This window comes from Pholis gunnellus (assembly GCF_910591455.1).
Source record: "Pholis gunnellus genome assembly, chromosome: 14".
NCBI classification, from domain to species: domain Eukaryota; kingdom Metazoa; phylum Chordata; class Actinopteri; order Perciformes; family Pholidae; genus Pholis; species Pholis gunnellus.
Window position 1 is genome coordinate 3,728,610 of NC_136541.1, and position 26,557 is coordinate 3,755,166.

The 26,557-nt window shown below is 40.8% G+C and overlaps 1 protein-coding gene and 3 long non-coding RNA genes across 4 annotated transcripts; 2 read left to right on the forward strand and 2 right to left on the reverse strand.

Moving 5' to 3' along the window:
- Window positions 1-1,054: 1,054 nt before the first annotated feature.
- LOC306706580 lies at window positions 1,055-2,347 on the forward strand. The gene is made up of 3 exons (XR_013767390.1): window positions 1,055-1,153; window positions 2,099-2,140; window positions 2,224-2,347. It is a non-coding gene; the product is annotated as an uncharacterized lncRNA (long non-coding RNA).
- Window positions 2,348-2,603: 256 nt separating this feature from the next.
- LOC306706015 (uncharacterized protein) lies at window positions 2,604-3,768 on the forward strand (the record flags this gene model as incomplete). Its single annotated transcript, XM_079172927.1, has 6 exons — window positions 2,604-2,617; window positions 2,788-2,823; window positions 2,900-3,072; window positions 3,194-3,258; window positions 3,413-3,513; window positions 3,623-3,768. The coding sequence occupies exons 2-6, from the start codon at window positions 2,811-2,813 to the stop codon at window positions 3,766-3,768; spliced, it is 498 nt and encodes a 165-aa protein (XP_079029053.1). The 5' UTR covers window positions 2,604-2,617; window positions 2,788-2,810.
- A 1,813-nt stretch (window positions 3,769-5,581) lies between these two features.
- On the reverse strand, window positions 5,582-6,279 carry LOC306706578. Its single transcript, XR_013767388.1, has 4 exons — window positions 6,227-6,279; window positions 6,042-6,106; window positions 5,787-5,887; window positions 5,582-5,677 (listed from the first exon to the last, which is right to left on the reverse strand). It is a non-coding gene; the product is annotated as an uncharacterized lncRNA (long non-coding RNA).
- Window positions 6,280-6,283: 4 nt separating this feature from the next.
- On the reverse strand, window positions 6,284-6,758 carry LOC306706579. Its single transcript, XR_013767389.1, has 3 exons — window positions 6,682-6,758; window positions 6,476-6,511; window positions 6,284-6,399 (listed from the first exon to the last, which is right to left on the reverse strand). It is a non-coding gene; the product is annotated as an uncharacterized lncRNA (long non-coding RNA).
- Between the last annotated feature and the right edge of the window lie 19,799 nt (window positions 6,759-26,557).

Sequence of the window (26,557 nt, forward strand, 5' to 3'; positions counted from 1 at the left end):
GGAACGCCACTCAAGTTCAGATCCTGTAAACTCAGCGTGAAGACATAAGAAGAAGAAGAAGAAGAAAGACTCCAGAAGGAATGGTGAAACAAAACAAAAATCCCCTTTGAAGACGTGGGCCGTGAATCAGCATCACAGTTCAGCACCAGAGCGTCATGAATCCCGACTTTGTCTGCAGCCGCCTGTCAGTACAGAGAAGTTGTTGTGTTTTGGAAATGGGAACCTTGTTATGTTTGATTCAGCGTGAAGTAATTTAACAACATTTATCCACGGAGAAGTATTTGAGCTCTGAACACCAGAGATCAACAAGGAGAGCTTTTTTGTATGTTCGGAGCTGCAGAGTAGACACACACACACACACACACACACACACACACACACACACCCAACGGGCTCCGTGGGAGAACATTTGATGCAGGCTTCATATTTGATGACTCTTGATGCGATAAACGGAGCGCAGGGAAACGTGAGAATCCCCGATGAGCAGCAAAAGCAGAGCTGAACTAGCTGCTAATAGGACTTAAAGGGTTTCTCTCCACCCGCTGCAACACATACTGTTACTCTCCCTCTTAGAGATCAACTTGGGTTCATTTGTACAGCCCAGTGAGCACTAACCCGGATTTCAACGTTGATATTTGGTTTAAATCGCGGTGAAATCGGGTCTGAACGTCTTAGACCTATTTTCACCCTCATTTCAACCGGCTAAATTACGGTTACAATATCAACGTGTCACAAAACACCAATTTCTTTTAAAATATTGATGGTGTGTTCAGTTGTAGGTTGAAAGAGACGCGATTTTGGTTACTTTAAACTTATTTCTCCAAAATGATATTATGCTGGCCGTTGATATGTGGTCTATACGAAGACGCGATTTCAACGCATTTAATGTTTCATATAAAACGTCATAAATATGGAACTATAGACTCTGTGCTGTCAACAAGAAGCTCCCAGGACATCATCATCTGGTCCGTTAAATACATTACTTTTAAATCAGACAGTTTGCTTACAGCTGTAACGCGCATGCGCAAGTCCTCTACGCCACAGTCTGGAGCTTCGACTGCACCGCCAGAGACGAACAGCAGCAGACACGTTGCGGCTCCAGAGCATCGAGAAACGGGCTACTAAACCCAAGGCTTAACGCTCCACATACTTTGTAAGTACATTGACTATTTTAAACCTTAAATTATAACCATTTCTTTCACTTTATGCTGCCCACACGATACTGGATGGGCTGCTCGTTCTGGCATGCTAGCTTGTAACGTTAGCATGCCAACTTAGCACGTGCTGCTGCGACGATACAAATTAAACGTAAAAAGTAAACTTAAATAGTCTCCCAGACTTTAATGTACAGTATGTGTATGTTTGGTGTTACTAATGCATTTGGCTTCGTGGACTGTCGTTACCTATAAAGTACTTTTAAAGCCCATTTCGCATCGGAAATACACTGCAGAACGCGAGAGGGGCTAATTACAGATTGGATGGGGGAGGAAGTAAACAAGGCCTGTTTTGCAACCAATATGGCCAAAACATTGTATGTTGCTGCATGCTAAACAGCAAAAAATGTACAGTATAATACAGTGTAATGCACAATGTTGAGAATGTTACTCTATAAATGTAATAGCTAGTAATATTTATCTTGTTAATAGTGTAATAAGTAAGCTGTATTTACTTTATTAATGACACGTTACTTATTACATGTGAGTACATTTTCATTATTTTTTGTACAACTTTTTTTAACTGGACAATAATGCTGAAAAGTTTTATTCACCATAAATAGGCAGTGTAAACCTCACAACACTGATCAACATTTAATACTATCCAACTTGTATTAAAGTTCTTCAATATAACTTGATTTAAAATTATAAAGGGCTACTATAATGATTGATCTTTTCTACATATATTCTAGCCTAAGCCTTTTAGCAAAAGTCAATTTGGGTGTAACCCCTTTGTAATCACCAACATTTTGATAAGAAACTGTTAGTTAATTGCATGTATTTTTCTCGGTAACTGTAACTGATTCCAATTATATTTATTTGGTAATATAATAATGTAATTCTACCTAACAATGTACTAATTGTAACAATATTTTTATTTACAGGCATCTTCCCTGTCAAACACCCACATGGACAACATGGACAACGTAAGTTGTCTACATGAAATGTACTTGAATTTGTCAATTCTCCGCACAAGCTGAATCTAACACAACTACATTTTACATTACAGTAATTAAACGTCTGCTCAAACAATAATGGATTACAATTATTTGAAAGAATGGAGGGTACGAAAAGCCAAAATTGATGCTTTAGCTACTTCCAACACAACTGATGGTGGACAGGAGGGATCTTTTGCACATGTGGAATCCAACACATCTGTTAATGAGGGTTCCAACACGTCTCTACGAGAGGACTTGTCCATGTCTGCACTCGGGGGGTGTTCTACACACACTGTCTTTTTCTGAAGTTAATAACATTTTTCATTGACATTCCACACTGTTCATGCTAATGTATCATGATTTTACTCTTGTTAGGTTCTGTACGCACTCACCTAGAGGCCAGCACCATCAGCCCAGAACTGTCAGACCATGGGCACAGAATTCCGCAGACACAAACACAAAGAGGTGAGGCTTAACCACTAACAAAGTACTACATTCTGCCCTGTAATAAAGACCTGAAAGTATCTCCTAATTTCTTTGACTTTCAACTTCGTATGACTCAACAAAATACTTGACTGACATGTTCAACACAGTATCATAACATTCCTTTTCCATCTGTCCATCAATTTCGCCAGGCAACAAGAAAAGTCTGTTTCCGATGTCCACAGCAAGTAAGTAATAGCTTTTAGACTGAGGGATTTGTCTATAATACCTACATCAATGACCATTTAATGTTTTTTTTTAAAGAATTCCAGAGGGTGGTGCTGGGAAAATTGGTGGACCTCATTGAGGAAGTGAAAAGAATTGGGAGAGGGGTAGAGAACGAAGGACTTGAGAGACAGGTGCCAACATTAAGAAACAACAAGGAGCTGGATGAGCTGGAGGGCAAGCTGCAAAATGCTGAGCAGCGGGCATTGTTGGTAAAAAAAAGAAAAGATTTTTAAAGATAATTTCTTTTTAAGCTTTAAACATTTATGAAAAAACTGAAGTCGGTTTCTAAGAGCACAGAGCAATAGATTGTACGCCTTTATTTTTAAACAGGTTCATCTGCTGGCCAAAGTGGGGGGGAAGAATATCAAAGATGCCACAAATAAAATCATGGACAGGTATGAACGTCATACCAACACGGTAATATCTGACAACTAAAGAAGTGGAAATAAAATGTATATGGCATGGACATCATGGAGCCATTCTAAACAGGTGAGCATTACTGAACAGTTGAAACAGCTTAAGTGACACGATGCGTTTTCTTATTCACAGACTCTTCACAAACAGATTAATGGCCACTTTCAATATGAAAGGAGGTGGTCATAAGAAAAAGAGGGCCTTCAGGGAAACTGAAGTCTACGCCGTTGTTAAAGGTAATATATGTTCTAATATGCAAAATACATTTAATGAATGGTTGTACAGTCAAAGTCTCTCATTTCATGATCTACTATATTCAATAATGCTATTCTCCTAATTTTATAGAGGCTGTCATACGGTCCGACCAAAGTGCCACAGAGTCAGCAGTTGACAGAGCCATGGCAGACCATCTCAAACAGGCTCCTGGGAGGTCCGGTGGGGGTGGTTTTGAAGAAAAAAAAACGTTATGTTTACCCCACACTGGGAGCTAGCTGATTTCAGCAGAAAATAGTTTTATTTCCATAGTTGTTCAGCTTTAATATGTTATTGTGCTTTTATTTAATAAATATAATTCTTGTTATTTTTATATTGTTCATTAATAGATCCAAATGTTAATATATTATGATTATTTAGCTTTATTTTTGTTATATTTTTGTTCCATTTTATTGTGCTTTTATTTAATAAATGTAATTCATGTTATTGTTATATTGTTCCATTTCATTTTGCTTAATAAAAATACTTCGTGTTATATTGTTCATGCATTGTTTGTTAATAAATCTAAATGCATCAAAAGCATTGTGTTGTCCTTTTAAGTGAAAAATGTTAATGTATTATGACGAAGTATGTAACTTTTAATGTGCTGTGGGTTGTCTAGTTGTCATCCTATACCCAGAAGTAGCCTACTGTATGCATTTTGGCATTTAAAACACGGTTAAAAGTGAACGTTTTTTAGACGACTATATATAGTCGTTGTTTAAACGTTTAGGTTTAGACCAGATTTCAACGGGATTTGCGATACTGGCTTTCAACTGATAAATGTGGATGTGGTTTCTTAGTGAGCATCTAAAATGAGGATATACTATTATTAGCACAATGTAGAGGACGAAAAATTGTAGTATTGCAAATCCCGTTGAAATCTGGTCTACGCGTGAACGTTCAATCACCGTCTATGAATAGTCGGCGAAAAAACTTTCACTTTTGAACCAATTCTGAACGTCTTTTCAACGGTGGGCGTAGACGTCTTTTGAACGTCTTTTCAACGGAAAAATGCTCACTGGGAGCCGTTAAACACCGTTGCAGGATTGCAGGGCTTTTATCCTCGACATTTGAGACGGCGAGGAAAACAAATCCAGCTGATACTGAACTAAAATGGAATGAAGGAAACTAGAAATAGACGTAAAGAGAGAGGGAATCGTTGGCTCATCTCTTTGTTTCTGTCTAAGCGTAATGTGCACAGCATTAGCTGGAGCAGAGTGGATTTATTTAACGGGGAATATAAGTTTCAGGCAGGGGCCCAGTGAGCATTTTTCCGTTGAAAAGACGTTCAAAAGACGTCTACGCCCACCGTTGAAAAGACGTTCAGAATTGGTTCAAAAGTGAAAGTTTTTTCGCCGACTATTCATAGACGGTGATTGAACGTTCACGCGTAGACCAGATTTCAACGGGATTTGCAATACTACAATTTTTCGTCCTCTACATTGTGCTAATAATAGTATATCCTCATTTTAGATGCTTACTAAGAAACCACATCCACATTTATCAGTTGAAAGCCAGTATCGCAAATCCCGTTGAAATCTGGTCTAAACCTAAACGTTTAAACAACGACTATATATAGTCGTCTAAAAAACGTTCACTTTTAACCGTGTTTTAAATGCCAAAATGCATACAGTAGGCTACTTCTGGGTATAGGATGACAACTAGACAACCCACAGCACATTAAAAGTTACATACTTATTCATAATACATTAACATTTTTCACTTAAAAGGACAACACAATGCTTTTGATGCATTTAGATTTATTAACAAACAATGCATGAACAATATAACACGAAGTATTTTTAAGCAAAATGAAATGGAACAATATAAAAATAACATGAATTACATTTATTAAATAAAAGCACAATAAAATGGAACAATAATATAACAAAAATAAAGCTAAATAATCATAATATATTAACATTTGGATCTATTAATGAACCATATAAAAATAACAAGAAAAGCACAATAACATATTAAAGCTGAACAACTATGGAAATAAAACTAGTGTGGGGTAAACATAACGTTTTTTTCCGCTTCAAAAGCCACCCCCACCGGACCTCCCAGGAGCCTGTTTCAGATGGTCTGCCATGGCTCTGTCAACTGCTGACTCTGTGGCACTTTGGTCGGACCGTATGACAGCCTCTATAAAATTAGGAGAATAGCATTATTGAATATAGTAGATCATGAAATGAGAGACTTTGACTGTACAACCATTCATTAAATGTATTTTGCATATTAGAACATATATTACCTTTAACAACGGCGTAGACTTCAGTTTCCCTGAAGGCCCTCTTTTTCTTATGACCACCTCCTTTCATATTGAAAGTGGCCATTAATCTGTTTGTGAAGAGTCTGTGAATAAGAAAACGCATAGTGTCACTTAAGCTGTTTCAACTGTTCAGTAATGCTCACCTGTTTAGAATGGCTCCATAATGTCCATGCCATATACATTTTATTTCCACTTCTTTAGTTGTCAGATATTACCGTGTTGGTATGACGTTCATACCTGTCCATGATTTTATTTGTGGCATCTTTGATATTCTTCCCCCCCACTTTGGCCAGCAGATGAACCTGTTTAAAAATAAAGGCGCACAATCTATTGCTCTGTGCTCTTAGAGACCGACTTCAGTTTTTTCATAAATGTTTAAAGCTTAAAAAGAAATTATCTTTAAAAATCTTTTCTTTTTTTACCAACAATGCCCGCTGCTCAGCATTTTGCAGCTTGCCCTCCAGCTCATCCAGCTCCTCGTTGTTTCTTAATGTTGGCACCTGTCTCTCAAGTCCTTCGTTCTCTACCCCTCTCCCAATTCTTTTCACTTCCTCAATGAGGTCCACCAATTTTCCCAGCACCACCCTCTGGAATTCTTTAAAAAAACACATTAAATGGTCATTGATGTAGGTATTATAGACAAATCCCTCAGTCTAAAAGCTATTACTTACTTGCTGTGGACATCGGAAACAGACTTTTCTTGTTGCCTGGCGAAATTGATGGACAGATGGAAAAGGAATGTTATGGTACTGTGTTGAACATGTCAGTCAAGTATTTTGTTGAGTCATACGAAGTTGAAAGTCAAAGAAATTAGGAGATACTTTCAGGTCTTTATTACAGGGCAGAATGTAGTACTTTGTTAGTGGTTAAGCCTCACCTCTTTGTGTTTGTGTCTGCGGACTTCTGTGCCCATGGTCTGACAGTTCTGGGCTGATGGTGCTGGCCTCTAGGTGAGTGCGTAGAGAACCTAACAAGAGTAAAATCATGATACATTAGCATGAACAGTGTGGAATGTCAATGAAAAATGTTATTAACTTCAGAAAAAGACAGAGTGTGTAGAACACCCCTCGAGTGCAGACATGGACAAGTCCTCTCGTAGAGACGTGTTGGAACCCTCATTAACAGATGTGTCGGATTCCACGTGTGCAAAAGATCCCTCCTGTCCACCATCAGTTGTGTTGGAAGTAGCTAAAGCATCAATTTTGGCTTTTCGTACCCTCCATTCTTTCAATCAATTGTAATCCATTATTGTTTGAGCAGACGTTTAATTACTGTAATGTAAAATGTAGTTGTGTTAGATTCAGCTTGTGCGGAGAATTGACAAATTCAAGTACATTTCATGTAGACAACTTACGTTGTCCATGTGGGTGTTTGACAGGGAAGATGCCTGTAAATAAAAATATTGTTACAATTAGTACATTGTTAGGTAGAATTACATTATTATATTACCAAATAAATATAATTGGAATCAGTTACAGTTACCGAGAAAAATACATGCAATTAACTAACAGTTTCTTATCAAAATGTTGGTGATTACAAAGGGGTTACACCCAAATTGACTTTTGCTAAAAGGCTTAGGCTAGAATATATGTAGAAAAGATCAATCATTATAGTAGCCCTTTATAATTTTAAATCAAGTTATATTGAAGAACTTTAATACAAGTTGGATAGTATTAAATGTTGATCAGTGTTGTGAGGTTTACACTGCCTATTTATGGTGAATAAAACTTTTCAGCATTATTGTCCAGTTAAAAAAAGTTGTACAAAAAATAATGAAAATGTACTCACATGTAATAAGTAACGTGTCATTAATAAAGTAAATACAGCTTACTTATTACACTATTAACAAGATAAATATTACTAGCTATTACATTTATAGAGTAACATTCTCAACATTGTGCATTACACTGTATTATACTGTACATTTTTTGCTGTTTAGCATGCAGCAACATACAATGTTTTGGCCATATTGGTTGCAAAACAGGCCTTGTTTACTTCCTCCCCCATCCAATCTGTAATTAGCCCCTCTCGCGTTCTGCAGTGTATTTCCGATGCGAAATGGGCTTTAAAAGTACTTTATAGGTAACGACAGTCCACGAAGCCAAATGCATTAGTAACACCAAACATACACATACTGTACATTAAAGTCTGGGAGACTATTTAAGTTTACTTTTTACGTTTAATTTGTATCGTCGCAGCAGCACGTGCTAAGTTGGCATGCTAACGTTACAAGCTAGCACAAGCTAGCATGCCAGAACGAGCAGCCCATCCAGTATCGTGTGGGCAGCATAAAGTGAAAGAAATGGTTATAATTTAAGGTTTAAAATAGTCAATGTACTTACAAAGTATGTGGAGCGTTAAGCCTTGGGTTTAGTAGCCCGTTTCTCGATGCTCTGGAGCCGCAACGTGTCTGCTGCTGTTCGTCTCTGGCGGTGCAGTCGAAGCTCCAGACTGTGGCGTAGAGGACTTGCGCATGCGCGTTACAGCTGTAAGCAAACTGTCTGATTTAAAAGTAATGTATTTAACGGACCAGATGATGATGTCCTGGGAGCTTCTTGTTGACAGCACAGAGTCTATAGTTCCATATTTATGACGTTTTATATGAAACATTAAATGCGTTGAAATCGCGTCTTCGTATAGACCACATATCAACGGCCAGCATAATATCATTTTGGAGAAATAAGTTTAAAGTAACCAAAATCGCGTCTCTTTCAACCTACAACTGAACACACCATCAATATTTTAAAAGAAATTGGTGTTTTGTGACACGTTGATATTGTAACCGTAATTTAGCCGGTTGAAATGAGGGTGAAAATAGGTCTAAGACGTTCAGACCCGATTTCACCGCGATTTAAACCAAATATCAACGTTGAAATCCGGGTTAGTGCTCACTGGGGGTGCTCATGCATCCGGGAGGGCAACATGAAAAAAAGGAAGCGTACTTAAACATCTGTTCCCACCACGGTCATTATGGTTGATTAAATCAGTGAAGCAGGTAACAGCAGTTTGTCGGTGAGTCTCCTGAACCTTCCGTCTGACTCTCTGGCTTTTCTCCGCTGTCATTAACAACCCGGCTGCAGCTCTGTTCTGCTCCCTGAGCTGCAGGCAAAGTCAGCCGCTAAAGAAGCAGGACAATTACACACATAACGAACACTGCCGAGAGGAGGGGTTCAAACTTCAACTGAGCCAGGTGTACTGCTGAATGAGAGAGAGTCAAATGTGCCTCCAGGTTTATGAAATTAAAGCAGAAGTACGAGAGGAAAAGGTGGGACTGACGAAACAAAAGCATGTTTTGTTTGTCTGTCTGCTTGTTTATCAGCAGGATTACGGAAAAACTACCGGCCTGATTATCATGAAACTACCCATTACGTGTAGGAGCGGATCCGAATCATTGGGCCGATACACAAATGATTCTTATCCTTCGTAAACATTGAGTTTTAGATGTTTCTTCATCAGTGGCTGGTTCCAGATCAGATGGACAAGAGATTAAAAGGAAAACACTTGTTATTTCTCTCCATATTGAGTGCAGTTTGGAGCAGTCCGATGCTTTCTAATCAAACTTTGTTCCGTTTTGAAGCTTTAGAGTTTTAGGTATAACAAAAGCTTCGGTTGATTAAACACTTCCCACGTTTTAAATTCATGTCGCTGCTGTTTGAAGGTAAAAGTATTTTTATTTAGAAGCTCGTGTTCGCTGCAGAGAGAGAGAGCTGGCTTATAGCTCCAGCTCTCTCTGATGACCTTATTTTGTCTAAAGTATAATTCAGAGTTCTCCAGCTAAGCGGCCTTTTGATCTAAATGATGTAATTAATCAGCCGCCAGAGGAGAGGAACCACTAACGACCTTTATAATGAGAGGGCCGGAGTCAACATGCCTCCTCTTCTCCGCTCACCTCCTGCAGTGCACTCCTCCTCCTCAGCCGTTGATCTTTTGTCCTTTCTAGTCTCTTCTCCTCCCGTCCTCTCTGACCATTTTCCCTTCTTTTCTCTCACTAGCTCCCCTCTCCCAGTTTATTTTAGAATATGGCTGAGAGGCAGCATAGTTTAAACCTTCAGGTGCAGCTGATCATTTCATTCTGTTGACACCTTCGTGCCAATACTGCTGCCTTCTGCATCTCACGTGCAGAACACATTTGTGCATGTTTGAAAGGTATGCAATACCCTGTGAACTGTCACTCACAGCTACCACCTGCACACCTGTTCCTCTTTCCCTCATTAAGATACACAGCAAAAATATCAGCAACTGTGTTGCCTCAAGTCAGCTGTAAGTCATCCTTTTGACCTGAGCAAAGACGCTTCTCGCCTTATCCTACTTTGGCTGCTTTAATGTGTTTCTTTGTAGGTATTCTAAGTGACAAAAGAATAGTCCAATAATACGTTTCTTAGAAGTGCTTTGCTCAAATCATCCACACTCAGACGTTTGTGTATGTGTGTGCATGTGTCGTGGACATTATTTGACGCAGACTTTGCAACCAGCGTGTTCTGGGACAGAAGGACATCCAACTTGATGATGAGACACTGTGACTTTGTTTGAGTGGTGACATTTTATTACTATGTTCCTGATTTAATTAGCCTTGAGGCAGCAACAAGTGTCTCTGCATTTAGGAGCTAAACCCTGTCAGTCAGCACTTCTTTTCACTATAATGCTTATAGTGAACATGTGCTGTTCCTCACAGCACTTTGTTGAAAAAGTCAGATAGAGAGAGAGAGAGAATAACCAGATGTACTTCACAATGATCCATCATAATGCAACTATTACTTTGATAACTAGAACAAAAAAACTTCAACTGCTGCAAGGAAAACCCTGTTTTCACAAAATGGCTAATAAAACTAACTTCAGGCAAAAGATCAAACCCAGCATCAAATAAAGATGCATGCTTGTTTTTTGATAACTCAACTCATGAGTACTGAAAATGAATTTGGCATTTCATGTTCAGTAATCAGGATTGTCCGTTGCCTTCGGCAGATTGCTGTGTGCTGTTTATCTGCCACCTCTCTGCTCGTATGCCGGATGAAAGACACTCGTAGCCTCCGTGGAACAACACGGTTAACGAAATGTGGGCGTTAAACCACTGAAGCCTGGAGGCTAAAGATTTAAATAGAGGCTCGTCTAAGACACAGAAATACAAACACACAGAAGTATTTTAGTATATATATGTATTTTGTTTTAGAGTCAGAGTTCAGATATCGATTAAACAAACGATTTTGATCTATATTGTTCTCTGTTGGCTTCCAGAGTAACACAGTAATCTGCCACCATGAAACAATGAAAACACAGAAGAAGAAGAAGAAGAAGAAGAAGAAGAAGAAGAAGAAGAAGAAGAAGAAGAAGAAGAAGAAGAAGAAGAAGAAGAAGAAGAGTTTCTCCTCTGGCCATGCTCCTGTCACCACATGGTTGCTATGGAAACCGACCCGGCCAATCACTGAGGTCCACCACTGAATGACGATGAAACGGATCAGAGTGGATCCACACAAAGTCTCTGAACAGGAAAGATGAAACTTTCACTTGGAAGGAAATTTGAAATTAGCTCTGAGGTGTTCCCTAGATTGAAATGGCCGCGGGACGTGATGGAGTCTGTCTGTCAGGTGTCGTGTTAGTATCAGCAAACATCCAGCCGGCAGTCTGAGAACAGAAATGAGACCGCTGTCACAGAGACCAGACACACATCAGACAGGACAGCGCTATTCAAATCAGATTCAAGTCTCAGTTTTCAGTTTCAGCATTTCTACACTGACAAATCCACGTTTACAGTACTTTTGGTTACCTAACTAACATAAGTATTCTAGCCCAAACCACAATCTTTCCAAAGCCGAGTAGTTTTGGTGAAAAGCTAACCAAGTAAACCTTAAAACTAAGTCAACGAGGAACATTATTTTGAAAAGACGCTGTCCACATGTAACGAGCGGACACTGACCGCCCGGGTTTGATCGTGTAAACTCACAGTAAGCGCTTTAAACACGCTTTCTGCATTGGCCGGAAGCCACAACCTATGTGCCCACACTGTTCGTAAGAACTTACCGGCCACAATGTGGATGCAAGTCAGTGTTTCAAACAAAGATGACTTCAGCAATGTTGACAAAAAAAAGAGAGAGAAAGGCGACATGACTCAGTGCAGTTCTACTTTGAGCAGAAATCAAGAGGATAGAAAATAGAAATGGAGCCTCAGATAGATGAAGGATGAGGACGATATGGTGTCTGTTCTTGGGCCTTCAGTTTATGTTCAGTTCTATATCAAAGCAGTTTCAACAATTCTATATTAGCTACATGCAATATGCTTCTCCAATAATATTAAAATAAGCTTTCTATAGTTTATAACAGATCTTCAGACAGCAACCAGAGGGAAACTGAAGTGCAAGACCAGAATTTCGTACCTGATCCTTGACCTAGAAATCCATCTGATCGTCTCAACAAACATCAAACGACAAGCCTTCTAAAATTCATCCCAATTCTAAAATGATCAACCTTATGCTGGTGCAAAGAGTCTGGGAATCACCAAAGTCAAATTCCTGTGCAGTTTGAGTCATTTTGACCCACATAAATGAGTGAAATTATCAGAACAAAACTCTCCATTCACAACCATTTTATACCTTTTTTATTTTAATATGGCAGATGCACTTTTAGTGTCACGCGTAAATCCTCTCCTCATAAAAAAAAGAAGATACTGTGAGAATAAAGCCAGCTGGGCCTGAAATGTCAGAAATAAACTTTCAGTGGGAGTTCAAATATTTTAATCATATCTAATGATGTGTGAGGGATACAAAACATCACTTACTTAGAGATGAATGGACAATGAATCCACACACACGCTCGACTGTCCATCAGCAGCTAATAGCTGCGATCACTTTTGTCTGCATTATTCTGTCTCTGAAGTTTTGGCAGAGTTCTCAGCTTCTCTTTTTGAAACACAGTTGACTCTCCACCTGCAGATGGTTCTTCATTAAAATGTGGCTGTAAAACCAGCCAGTAATCCGCACAGCATGCAGGCTCAGCTGGGACCGTTATAGGTTTAAATACGGACTATTACAGGAGACACACGTCAACATGCTGATGTTCACCATCTTACTTCAGCATGTTACCATGCTAACATTTGCTAATTCGCACTAAATACAAAGAAAAGTTGAGGATGATGGGAAGTTCAGCATTTGGTCATAACCCAAAGTGTTGGACAAATTGAGAATTGGACCAGATGAGGGCGTTAGATGAAAAGTCAGGGGATCACCAACGTTATTAGAACTCTTCCTGAGAGGGACATGGATGTCTGTAGCAATCCATCCAAGTCGTTGAGAGTTCTCACTCATAAACCGCTTATTTTAACCTCATGGTGGCGCTGGTTCCACTTTTGCTCTGCCGGTACCTTCCTGACAAACTTGTCCGCTGCTGAAGCTCCCTCGAACAGCCCAACCTCCTCCTGATATGTGGAAGCTTTTAGATGTGTTGATGTATTTGTTGAAGGGAGAGTATAATTCTACGAGAGACATTTTTTTTTACCAAACTTTGCCTGGAATAGAGGAAAAGTCCCTGACTGAATGTGCTGCTTTGTTCAGCTTTTGAAACTGCAGCACTTTGTGTTCTTAATCTCACATGGTGAGCTCTTTTTGTAAGTGTTTTTTTGAGAAAACAGTAGACAGAGTTTTACGCATGAACTAATTATGAGTTAATGACTTTGCCCCGCGGTGAACAGCAACATGCCTCTGGCTGCCTTTAGGCAGACAGCCGGTCTGGGATATGTTACCGTCCTCCTTCTGTTCCCCAGAGCTGCAGACTCTGTTTCCTTTATCGCAGCTCATAAAAGGATTAACAGCGTTGGACTACAACACAAGTTCCCAAAATGCATTGAATATTGATTGGTGATCTTTTGTTCAGGATTTTGTTCTTATTATCCAGAGTTACAGTGACACAGAGCCGATATGACAGCGAAGTTTCTCTCTGGAGGTTATAAAATGAGTTTTAACAGCTTCTCTGTTATCAGAGCTCGCTGCTCATCTCGTCTGTTCAGTCTGTTGAGCTGAAGAACGTCCTTCAACTCCGACAAGTTCCAGTCAAGTCCGAATAAATCCGATTCCCATCGGACAGAAACACCTCCTGTTGTTGTTGTTGTTGCAGCGGTGAAATGACCTTGGACTTGTTGTGTTTGGGAGAGTTTGAAACAAAGCCGTCTGTCGCTTGTGAGGATTTTTCTTTTAATCAGCATTCAGCTGCAGCAGATCAAGAGTCCTCAGAGAGCCTTGTGACGGGTTGGTTTGCCGCTTTTCTCTTAAAGAGTAAAGCTGCAGGTGTATTGTTTAGTATCTGACTAACACAGTGGCTTCATTAGCCGTCTCCCTAATGACTTTATTATCTGGTTAACAAGTCATTAGAGGCAGGTGTGTCTGCGGCATCTAACAGTCGTTGTCGTAAAGCTCTGTCGCTGTCCGTGGTGCTGAAGTCTGATGAAGTGGTGTGATGTCTACTTATTGCTTTCCACCTTTTTGATAATAGACCAGGAGTGATAGTTAGTGATGAACACTTAATTAACAGTGTTAACAAGTTCATTTCATTTCATTATCATATTTAAACCTGTGAAAGCAATTTAATCTAATTTAAGTCTTATTTGTTTGACACACGTCGTGATTTTGTAACTTGTTCCTCCTGACCCTCACACATACTGTGTAGGATTTGCCGCTTTTTGGCTGATGCTAAAGCAGACATGGGCAGAGATGATGTGGCCTCTTTGGAGCTTGGTTAGTTCTATCAAAGAGTTGATTTCCACCTCTCTTTAATAGTTGACAAATGCTGCTGATTGGCAATCAACTTGAAAGGACCTTCGTTAACGCAGAGTTTATCTTTTAAGGTATACAGTCACATAGCTATGGCCCTGTAGGCGGTATAGTTGCGTGCTTGATGCCTCAAATGAGAGAAGAAGAAAAAAAGTCCACATGCATAACTATTCTTATCTTTTACTAATTTCATAGTGTTATTCTGAAATATGACAAAAGAAGCCGACAACATTGCCTACAAGAGTGATCATCAGTTACTGACATTAAATAACCACAAAATCCTCTAGAAACACACAGTTTTTCTTTTAGGTGTGATCTGCATTGCTAGAAGTCACAAAGCTGTGCAGTTTCCGGTTGAGTGTATGAACACAATGATTGGTGGTGGAATTGGCTGCCATGCAATGGGCACGTGCCAAAAAAATCTTGCCCAGAGCGCCAATTTCTATTGGCCGACTGAGCACATCCACCACGTCAGTTGAAACAAGGTGAACTCTGACCTGTGAATGTGGCACAGCAGGCTGGGGAGGGCATCGAACCAGGAAACGCACACTTTACGTCGTCCATTGTGCAAGCTTCATTGGAAATGTCTGGAAAGCAGAGTCGATATTTGCAGGACAATAGTGTGACCCTGAGAGTGAACGCTTTGCATATTTGTTGGTGCTTTCAAGGAGTATTTCTCCCCAACAGCTCCTGTTACACGATTTCCTCCTTGAGAAATTCACAGCTGTCAGATGTCTGTTCTAAAACTTTGAACACAATGTCTGAAAATCTAAAATATTTGTACCAAGTGCAACAAATGTTCAGGAATCACAACCAGGGAATGGAATGTGTAGTGACCTAAAGACGTCCGATGAAAAGTGCTTTACAAAACTCGATAACATGACGACAAGTTGTTTCTTCTGAACAGCGCACAACATCTCGGTGGCTGCAGAGCGACATACCGACAGTAAAAGGGATTTACTTTGATGAAATGAAAGGGTTTCTGAGTTGCCTTTAATTACCCCCAATTACATTGTTAACGGGCTCCTATTAATGTAGCCTCTGCACTACAGGAGTGGCAGCTTTCACCCAGCTGTCACTCAGCCTGGACGAGGTCGGTGGCTAAAGGTCGCTACTGCGTCGGGTCACAGGTCCATTAAATGGCTCAGCTTCAGCTTTCAAGTGTTTTGAATATGATTTATAGCTGCAGGACACAGTCTGTCTTCGTTAGCGTACGAATATAAATTAGCATAAGAGTTATTGAGGGAACACCAAATTCACACTGTATGACCCTCTCTGCTGATGCCTAAGAACAACAACAATAAAAGAAACAGTTAGAAACAGATGAACAGAGAATATAAACGTCTCTCTCATGGTGAACGTGATGCTGCTTTAGTGCCCGAGGCAACTGTTTGGTTGTTGAGCTCTTATCTTTTTAATTTTATTTCTACCGTTATCATTTCTTTTAAATGGGTTACGCCGCATTTCTAATGACTTTTTATGCATTATGTAGAGAACATTAAACCGCCTTTGGGTATGAAATGTGCGCCTCATTTATCATTTGCTACATGTTCAAAAATGTTCGAATTTAATTGTTTTCCATTTCTAAATGTGAAACAACTTTTTCACTGATGAATTATCTATTCATAAGCTGTGTGATTCTTGCTTTTACTTTCATGTTTGAATTATTTTTCTTTTTATAGTTTATTTCACTGAACTGCATCGCCTTAACATCCTTAAACACAGTGGGAGAAATCCACTTAGATGATATATTCCTGAAAACGTGATTTCTTAGTGTGAGTATTCAGCTTTCATCCTTCTTCCTCTTCCTCTACCTCAGGTCACTGAGACTTTCAGTCATCAAACAGCTCTGTCCTCTGAACTAATCCTGAGAGAAGTGAACATATTTGGTGAGGAGGATTTCCCTTTAACACCATTAAAGCAGATGATTAACGCAGGTTGGATTTAATGAGTGAACGCATGAAGAGCTGAAGAGGCGGTTGCGCCGATGTTTCGGTTTAGTGTCGTGAATTATTATTGTCACTGCTTCATTAACATTTTAATTATTAAAGTTTGCAATTTGTTTGCAATGTGTGAACTAAGTTTATTAAGCTTAAAGCAGATAGATAAAAAATCCTTTGGATGAATTGTTTGTCAGAGGAAGAGATCCTCAAACCTGCTCCCGACTATCGCAGACGCTCATTAAATGGGATATTTCAAATCAAAACTTTGATCATGCTGATTTCTTATATTCTTACAGACATTACTGAAAGGCACTTGAACTATACGATGCTTAACAGCTTCATTCTTTATTTGTTTCAAATCATTTTCCCCTATTTTTGACGAGTGACGTGTTTCTGCATGTTTGATGCGGAGTTATTTGACGGATTAACAACGATGATCATGTTCATCATGTTCACATCAAATTAACGAATTGGGAATTCTTTTTTTATTTTGTATTTCTCCTCCCACATTCAAGACTGCTGAGGACGCTTGAGGAAATGATGCATAACCACCTGATTGAAGTGTTTTTAAGGACTTGTTCGCCCTGGGAGCACTTCATGTCAAGACGCAGAGTCATGCTGGTTCTTGATTGGCCAAGACAGAGATTACATTATTCAAAGTAGAGAAGGACTTTCTTACTCAAACCTGCATTAAAACACATTCATACAATCACCTTCTAAAGTTGATCGTGCAAAAATGTAAGTAAACAGCCATTTTACACATGCAGCCAACTCATTAGCATTCGTAGTTGTGTTTGTGTCCACAAGGTCAACTTAAGGCCAATATTTCCACCAACTCCTGACGGAAAAGTCTGAGGACTCGTTCCTTCCACTTCCACCAAGACAGGAAGGAATCAGCAACTCAGATAGATACACAACTTAAATCTGACTTTAGAAGGACTTCTGAACTATTTCAATCTTTGCCTCCATCAAGACCTTCAGAGTTAAACCTTTTTAAGATAGTGGAGAGCAAACTGTCAGCAAAGTGTTTGACAGCGGAGAGACAGACACAGAAGTCCTGTGAAGCGCAACGAGTGGAGCGTCTCCTCCACAGTCACTGCTTCTATTTCCACTGGGACCGTCTGAACTCAGAGTCCGTGCACTCTCAGCACTGTGAGCTGCTGCAGATAAGAGCTGCATGTACACATGACACTGAGGTGTTGATATCTGTCTCCGTCTGCTGCTTCTGTCTTCTCTTCACATGCTGCGTCATCTTGTTGGTGCAGAAAGACAAAGAAGAAGAGAAACCTCCCGGCCGCCTGGTTGAGCCAAAACTTTGTGTCTGACGGCCTCCTGATAGAATCCAGTGGAGACCGGACTCTTCCAAAGCTTTATCAGCAGCAAACAGCAGCACAATTACACCACAATCTACAACAGAGACGATGACTGGAAACAGCTTCTGGAAATTTACATAACTCAGAGCGACTGCCCGTCTCTGTCTCTCAGCATCTCTGCTTCTCTTTTCATTCTTCTCTCTTCAATCCTGCAGCGTCCCGGCGTTATTCTCAGCTCCACAGTTAAACCTGTTAGCTTGCATTACACAGAGCAAAAGGATTCCCCCACTTTAATTCACGCTGCTGTGATTCCCTGGACTGTTGTGTTGCTCTGGCAGGTTTCAGCAAAACAGCGATTAGTGATGGAAACGTGGAGAAAACACACAAACATCTCCACTTCCTGCCAACACGCCTCCACAGGTACCGGTGGTTTTTTTAGATATTATAGAGGAAATTATGTGGAGAGAAAAATTACAATTTCTTTCCCACAGCGGATCCTCTGAGATCCTGGATGGAGGAGCATTTTCCTCAAGAGGCTCATGGTGCCAGAGAGGGCAGCTATTATGCAAATGACTTCAGACATCAAAGTGTGAGATGCTTTCTACTGGACACGTGTTGACAGCAAATGACTGGAGAGGTGGAACTTGTTGGGAGTAATCAGGCGAGACAAGCGGAGCCCGAAGCCGACACGGTGGTCAAACCTAACCGAGCGTGTGAAATCACAAACGCGTCGTTCCTCCTGCTTTTGTTCGACGGTCTCCCCGCGGAGCAGGAAGCTCACAGATCTAACCAAGCATGCTGTGATAGCAGATGCTGCGACCATCGGCAGGATTCATTTAATGACTTCAGACGGAGCTTGAGCTGCTTCCAGTGTCTTTGGAAAAAACAAAACGCAGAGGAAAAACAAAACAACTGTTCAGCCTTACAAACCTCAAAGCTTTCTCCTCGTGTCATCTTCTGCACTGAATACATTTACTGGAGACAGTGTTTAGCAGAAGGGTGGCAACAAATCCCTGAGCTGTTTCTTCACACTTGCTTATGCACTTGCTGTGCTAATCTGCTGCATTATTTGCCCTTGATAGAGACAGCTGCACCCTCAGGCATGGAGGAGAAATGTTGGCATTGATCTGATATTGTGCCTCCTAGCAGCGACCTGTGTCACAGTCATGAGCTCAGCATAACAAAGGGCTGCAGGTTCTCTCATTGATAGTTTCGGTGGATAAGAGCATCTGCCGTGACTTTAAAATGGAACTGGATGTCTCCGATGTTTTTTCCTTTTTAACCAAAAGATATTCATCCCTGCTACGTGCACAGCTGCAGGGTGTGGAGACGCAGAATGCAGCTGGTCGTTGACTCTGAAAAGCTCGTAATGCCAGTAAGTGACTCCCAAATAGTGTTTTACCCTTCAACTTAAGGTTGACACGCTGTTTGATCCAGTAGGAACATTCGGATTGAAGCTTACAAAAGCTTCATCATCACGGAGCACATCTTATTTTTCTTTGTGCACGACTAACAAGCTAATCTGGATATCTCATCACATTCAGACATTATATTTTCCCTTTAAATTATTGTTTTCACTTGACTCTGTGTCACCGAACCTCTGCAGAGAAACAAGCAATCCAAAACAAACAAGCTGGATCCCTTTGTGAGGTATACAACACTCATTCAACACTGAATATGTTTGCAATGAAAGTGTAATTTTATCTGATTTATGCAGTTGTGTCATGTCCTATTTTTAAGTCTGTATTCTTGTGAAGAGAGAGAATGTGGCAACACGTAATGAGAGGCCGCTCCTCAGGCTACAGGTTCTAGTGTCTGAGTATCTGTGTGCGTCAGGAGAGGGAAGGACAGACGGTGTGATGCTGGATTAAGGCAGAGGGTTAAAAAGCATCAATTCAATCTGACATTGAGTCTCTAACTGAACAGAAAGAAGCCCAGGAAAAACAAAAACAACCAACACAAGAAATACATGAAAAATAATAAAATATAATAAAGATCTGTAGTACCGGTGTTTTTCAAGACACCTTTCTGAGATTAAAAGAGGACATGACATCTACAGCTTCAATTAGTTTGTCAATCAGAGATATGTTTGTGTAAGATTTCAGTCTGCAGAACGTCACAGCACACGTCGTAGTTTTTAGTTCTTACGTCTAGTGGATTTCATTTCACCACTACTGGCACATTTTGACTTAAACGTACTTCATTTAGAACAGGAAGTCTTATTGAGACATGGGGTCTCCTTCTCTAGAGAGACCTGGTTATGATAGACCACAACATGCACTTCATGCCTCGAATGCCAACAAAAAGAAAGTATGTACATGTACCTGAACCCCAGTGAGCTCAACACTCCTTCTGAAGTTGCTTTACCTGCAGCGTCGACTCACAGCCATCAGCTCCGGTCCTGTTCCCACGTCGCCATCGGTGCTTTCAGCTGAACCAAAATAGAAAGGGTGTGATGTCATTCATTGACCATCACAATGTCAGCAAAAAAGCTTCCGATAACATGTAAACATGAATGCGTTTGTATCTTCTTCCTCCTCCTCCTCCTCCTCCTCCTCTCTTTCTCTCTGGCGTCCGCCCTCCAACAGGTCGACCCCGTCCTCTAAAAATGACGTTCCCATTTAACGAACCTGCATTGTGAATTATGTTTTGGGGGAAACATATTTTGTCGTGGATTACATTTGATTTGGACCTAAGTTTAAAATGTACTTTTGTTGTGCTTTTATTTTTCTTCAATTTCTGTCATTTTAACTAAACCTCACTAAGAACTTTAGTAGAGTTTTGTTTTGTTTTGTGTCAATTTACAGCATGTAATACAGTGTTTCAAATAGTTCAAAACTGCAACCATTATCCAGGAGAAACAACATTTCCCTCAAAACGTAACTGAGATGTAATTCCGTAGGAGGCAGGGTTGGACAGGTTCGTTTTCGGTAAATTGTCAATTCAATTAGTCTAATGACAACCTCCTCTCACCTCCTCTCACCTCCTTCTCCTCCTTCTCAAGTGCCCTGCAGCATCGCACTCAACCTCAAGTTTCACTGAGGAAAGAACGAGCGTCTCAGTATCGGCATGGTATTGCTGAAGAAGAACCTGGGGAAAGTAGATAAAGAGGAATAAATAACACAGTGGATTTTCTTTTTATCTCAATTTAAAAGAAATTAGAGAGAAACATTGAGAACACTGAAGGTGAAGAGGTTAATGGAGATTTTCCTCTTACTTTGAACTGCTTTCCTGGAGGCAGAGCTACCAAGGACATTTAAGACTGTGTGGCTCTGTGACACGCACACACGCACACACACACACACACACACACACACACACACACACACACACACACACACACACACACACACACACACACACACACACACGGAGATTCAGACTATGAATCAGAGGTCAGTGGATTTCACGGTGAAATAGGTTCACTTAGCAAAGGCGGGAAAGTGGAGCTATGCTGAGCATTAAATTACCATTTATTAAGCAGTGAATTGAAACCATGAATTTAAAAGACTCCGGTTTCAAAACTCCCAGTTTAGTCAGGGTCAATTTAGTCTTTATTAATCCATTCACAAAATAAATATTCAAATGGGAAAATTGGATTGTTGAATGTCTGTAATATCCAAGTACTCTCGGAAAGTAATCTGAAGCAGTAAAGAGTCAAACCAGCCTGGCTTTACTGCAGCGGTGTTGTGCTATTCTTTCATGTCGTACAATCAAAGTATTAGATTTTATAGATATTATTATCATCACACATCAATGGTTGAAATATCAAGCTACTACTAGGAACTTTCACTTTGTGTTGCTTTTGGCGTTCCCTGTGGACGATAGCAGAAGTGTTTCCTTGCACCAGATTCCGTTTAGAAAACCTCTGATTTCACAGCAGCAGTACCGCGCTGGAGTCTGAAATGGAGTTTCTGGTGAACCTGCGGATCTAAAATCATTTCGTCTGATGTTGCGGGTAATCAGACGGACGGAGTGGCACAGCCTATTGTACCAAGCTCTCTTCATAATACAAATCAGGCTACAAGTTACGGAGAAACCTGGAAGGAAGATTATTTAACTTTAGAGCAGCAGAATAACAAAATATTTTCAATCCAATTCTCAAAATGAAAAAACTTGTAATTCCATAAATAGCCTGTAACATTGAAATGTCGTTGTAAAGTTGACCTGCTTCTCAACTGTTAGATGCACAACATGAAACAAACTAGACTTGAAGGGCCATTATTGTCGCTACATAATACTGAAGAGTTTGAAAATCAAATAAACACAGATGCCTTATTTTGTCTGTAGTCCATCGATAACTACAACTAATTTAATGCAAATTCTGTAAATGCACGCCATTTTACACTTGTGTAAACTGCTCATTCGGTGTCGTTATCAGTAAAACAGCAATCTTGAGTTGTCGGGTGGTCTGAACATGTGAATTCATAATGCTGTGAACGCCACATAAGAGCTCCACACAGACGCAGCAGTGTGGCTCAGCGCTTTGTCCCAGCAGCACGGAGCCGTCGTGGCCACACTGTGCTTCGTGCAGGCAGATCAAGGTGTCAGATTCTCCCTTTGTCATTTGATGAGGCTTCTGGCTGAGTGGGCTGCGTGTGGACATGCAGAGTGTTGACATGCAGCTCACTGTGGGGAGAGAAATCATCATGCAGGTTCTGTGGCAGCAGTCAGCAGAGGAGCCCGTCGGCCTGTAAGTGTGTGTGAGTGTGTTGTAGTGATTAAAGAGAGTATGATTACCATGCAGAACTAGGAGAAAGAGTCAGAGGGAAAGTGTGCAGAGGGAAAGTGTGTGTGTGTGTGTGTGTGTGTGTGTGTGTGTGTGTGTTTACTGTCCACCATTATGATTATATGTGTTGTTATAAGACGTTCTCGTCACTCTGAGAACTTTTTACACTCAGCCAGCTTTATTAAGTGTTGAGATCAACTTCAATGAAAACAGAAACTATTAGCTTCCATGAAGAAATGATGTGTAATAATGACTTTGTGTGACTCGGTGAAGCTTGAGAACGAACCTTCATGGTTGGAGGCACGAGGAGTAATGACATGAGGAGAATATCTGAAAGAATCAGCGTCTTTAGCACCATCGGTCATTTCACACAAATATGAAAATCTAATCAAGTGTGCTCAAGGGTTTTTCAGATGTAATTTCTCTTCTTTAATTTAAAATCACCAATAACTGATGAGGTAATTAAACTAGTTTCTAATGCAGTTTTCTATATGCACAACAGTAATGTGGAGTTGTATAAGAACACACCAATGGCCCTGACTGACTGCAGTGGTTTTTTTTACACTGCCTGGCGATCAATACAACAGATTTTCTGCTAGAAAAGTACTCAATAGTGCACTTCATTTGATACCCTTCATGTGAATGGAAGCTGTGTGTGTGTGTGTGTCCCAATGACTAGCTAACCGATGCCGCACCGCACACAGCTCGTACAGACGTTCACTATGATAACGCCCCAACCCACGATGGTGGGACTGCGTTGTCGCAGAAGCTACAGTTCCTCCCCACATCGACACTTTTTGCTCTGTCAGCACTGTTGCCATTGTAAGCGCTGTTCGCGCTGTTAACACCGTTAGCTGCTAGCTGCCAGCTCAGACATCTCTGTGTCCAGAGCAGTGAGCTGGCAGGCAATCCCGGCTCTATGGGTTGCAGTTGCCGCAGTAGTGGGCCAATCACACCTCGCATTTAATTGAAGAGCGCTTGCAGTGATTGGCTGAAAGCAAAACCATGCAAATACCGATACCCAGCCCCAATGAAGCATAACAACTCTGCAAAACACTTGGATCATAGGTGATATTGGTTCTATTTGATTTTCAGCTTCTGCTATCCAGAGTAACTTTTATTGGATGGCAACAGTTTCCTTATCTTTCTCAAGGACATTCTAGCAGTCTGGATACAGAAAGGTAGCAAGGGTGGAAACCGTGACTTGTTTTATGGCACAGCCATTGTAACCACTTAGTCAACCTGTCACCCTTTCACTGTCTTGCGTATTGTTTTAAGCACACAGCCATGATTTCGTCTGCACATACACTATCCTCTATTGTCGAGTAACAAAAGCCCGGTGGCTAGATTCCAGCTCCCATTGTCCTGATGGAGTGGACATCGGCTCAGCCTCTGTTTATCATTCCCCATGCAGCCAGTGACTGAGCAGATATTAGTTTGTCCTTATCAACAAGAGCCACAAAGGGCTGAGGGTGAAGTGGAGCAGATGCTGGGGGGGGGGGGGGGACCGGCTCCTTGGTGAGGCAGCCAACGATCGTCCCCGCTGAAGGAGTGTGCCACTGGGCCTGGGGCGACGCCGTGAGAGCCTCTCTGTGGAGGACCAACAGCAGCAGCTACCGTGTAATTTGAATTTAACATAAGATTCTTCTCATCACGTAAAGTGTGCACAGAGTCTCTGACGTCAAGCTCTGATTATAATTCAAAAGTGGAACGGAAGCAGTCGGGTGATTGGAAAACGAGGCTGATGGCGGCAAGGTCACTGGATTGAGTGGGAAAGATCAGTGTGGCCGACATGGAACATGTAGATAAACACCATTAGTGCCAGGAACTTAGAAACAAGTCTCTTTACTTTGTATTTGTTTTATGTGCGTTCCTCGTCATCTGCTGTCTTACAGAAGTGTGCCCTTTGATGTACAGGATTCATTTATCTACCAAGACTTAACTTGTACTGAACTCAGGAGAGTTGAGCTCCACAGTGAGAGGTTTATTTAAGGCTACGTTCACCGAGTTCACTGCATGCAGATAGTTTTTGTTTCATGTGCCCAGATTTTGAGGTATTCCAAGGTTTCTGCTTCCTCGCCGCCGACAACAACAGCAGCACCCTCTCAGCACGCCCATTTTCGTTGGAACTACTTTCTACAAAGGAAATAGTCCCTGTAGTTGTCTGAAGTGTTGTGAGTGAGTAGCACGAAACAAAATTCATCTATATTTCAAAACCTCGATGAATCAAACCAAAACTATATCTGCATCACACAGAAAATATGTTTTTGTGATTTGGGCGAACCACTTAAAGTGAATTGTTTGTTTCCAAAATGTTTTTAAGGCTGCTTCCTCGAAAGATTACTGTTGCAGTTCAGTCTTTTGTCACTCCGCAGTAGCGTGCTGAGAGAATGTACTCAAAATGGTTCGAGGATCAATTCCGCCGCTCCCACAGTGACGGTACAGCTGCACCTGCAGCGAAGACAATTGCAATTCAGATCAAACGCCATCTAATGACAACAATCGCCTCAGCTGGTGTTTGTAAGGAAAAACATCTCATCTGTCTTCGTCTCAGGAACCCTGCTTCAGTCTGAGCGTCTGAACCAGAGGCTGCACTGCATGCCTCTGGTTGGATCTGTCTGATCTCTACATGTACATTTCACACATGTCTGCCTCCCCAAGTGCCGTCATGGGAGGTGTGACTGCTGTCGAACAGTTACAAAAAGTCAGCAGCTCTGGGTTTAAGCAGATAACTTCCCTGCAGAGATTTTGCCTTTTGGAGATTTGAAATCATAAAACCAATCACATTTGTCTGTTGAGGGAATCCTGAAACCTGCTGGAGAACAAACGCCTCTGAAAAGTCTTTGCAGGCAGCAGGAGAGATTATCTAATACATTTCTTATGCATACCTCTAAGAGCAGATATCTTTCCTGTGGATGCGATGTGCCGGAGCAGTCAAATGCGTGATCAGATTTCAGAGAACAGCAGGTGGGAAAGTCAAAATGTTGCCAGTTTCTTCCACATAAAATACATTTCCACAGCAGAATAAACGAAACCCCTTTTTACCTCTGCCAAACGCTTTGCAGTCGCCTTCTTACACCGTGATATCGCTGATAAAAGAATCCAACCCAAACCAGTCGTCAAAGATTAATATCTAAGAGGAAATATTGCTGCCTTTGTGAGTTAAATGTGTGCTTTTATTATGGTAGTTGTTTGTAATGTTGTTTGATGTTTGTCTGCAGCTTCTCTGTGTTTGACTGCAATGAGCTCTTGATCTTAGATTGGTGGGTTGAATCACACCGGCCAGATAATCATGCTGTGAGTTCAAACACACGGAAGTCTAACATTTCACCCAGTGAGCTTCTGTGTGTGTGTGTGTGTGTGTGTGTGTGTGTGTGTGTGTGTGTGTGTGTGTGTGTGTGTGTGTGTGTGTGTGTGTGTGTGTGTGTGTGTGATTGATTGATGGATCGTGTTTCCAGCTCTGGAGAGCAGAAGCTCTCTATCAGTAAAATATGTTGCTACCAGAGGGCTGTCGTGCTGACTCATTTCCTCTCTGCTTCACTGCTAACAACACCTGATGCTGTCGTACCTTTATTGCAATACAACAACATCGAGCATACAGCCTTAGAAATGAAATCAAGAAGAATTCCTTGTGTTGTTACAATGTCGTAACACAAAACAATCGTAAACTGCTTTTCAGATCAGACTTGATGCAATCATGTGGGGCTGCTGCCAAGCAATGTGTTCATTATTAATTCATCTTTTGAGTATTTAATCTATAAATGACTTAAGTCTTTGAGCAACTTTCCTTCTGATCTTGCACCCACACGACATTCATGTGATTGCAACCTCAAGATATTTTAATTCGGTTTCATACTATAAATAATTTGTAATCGTATACTGTTTTCATGCTTTTGTTTAATAATACTCCTGCTCTTCTCTTTATTGTCCTTCTGTTAATGTGTGCCCCACTTTTATTTTGTGAAGCACTTTGAACTCCATTTGTACCAATAAATGCAACAATTGTTTTGGCATT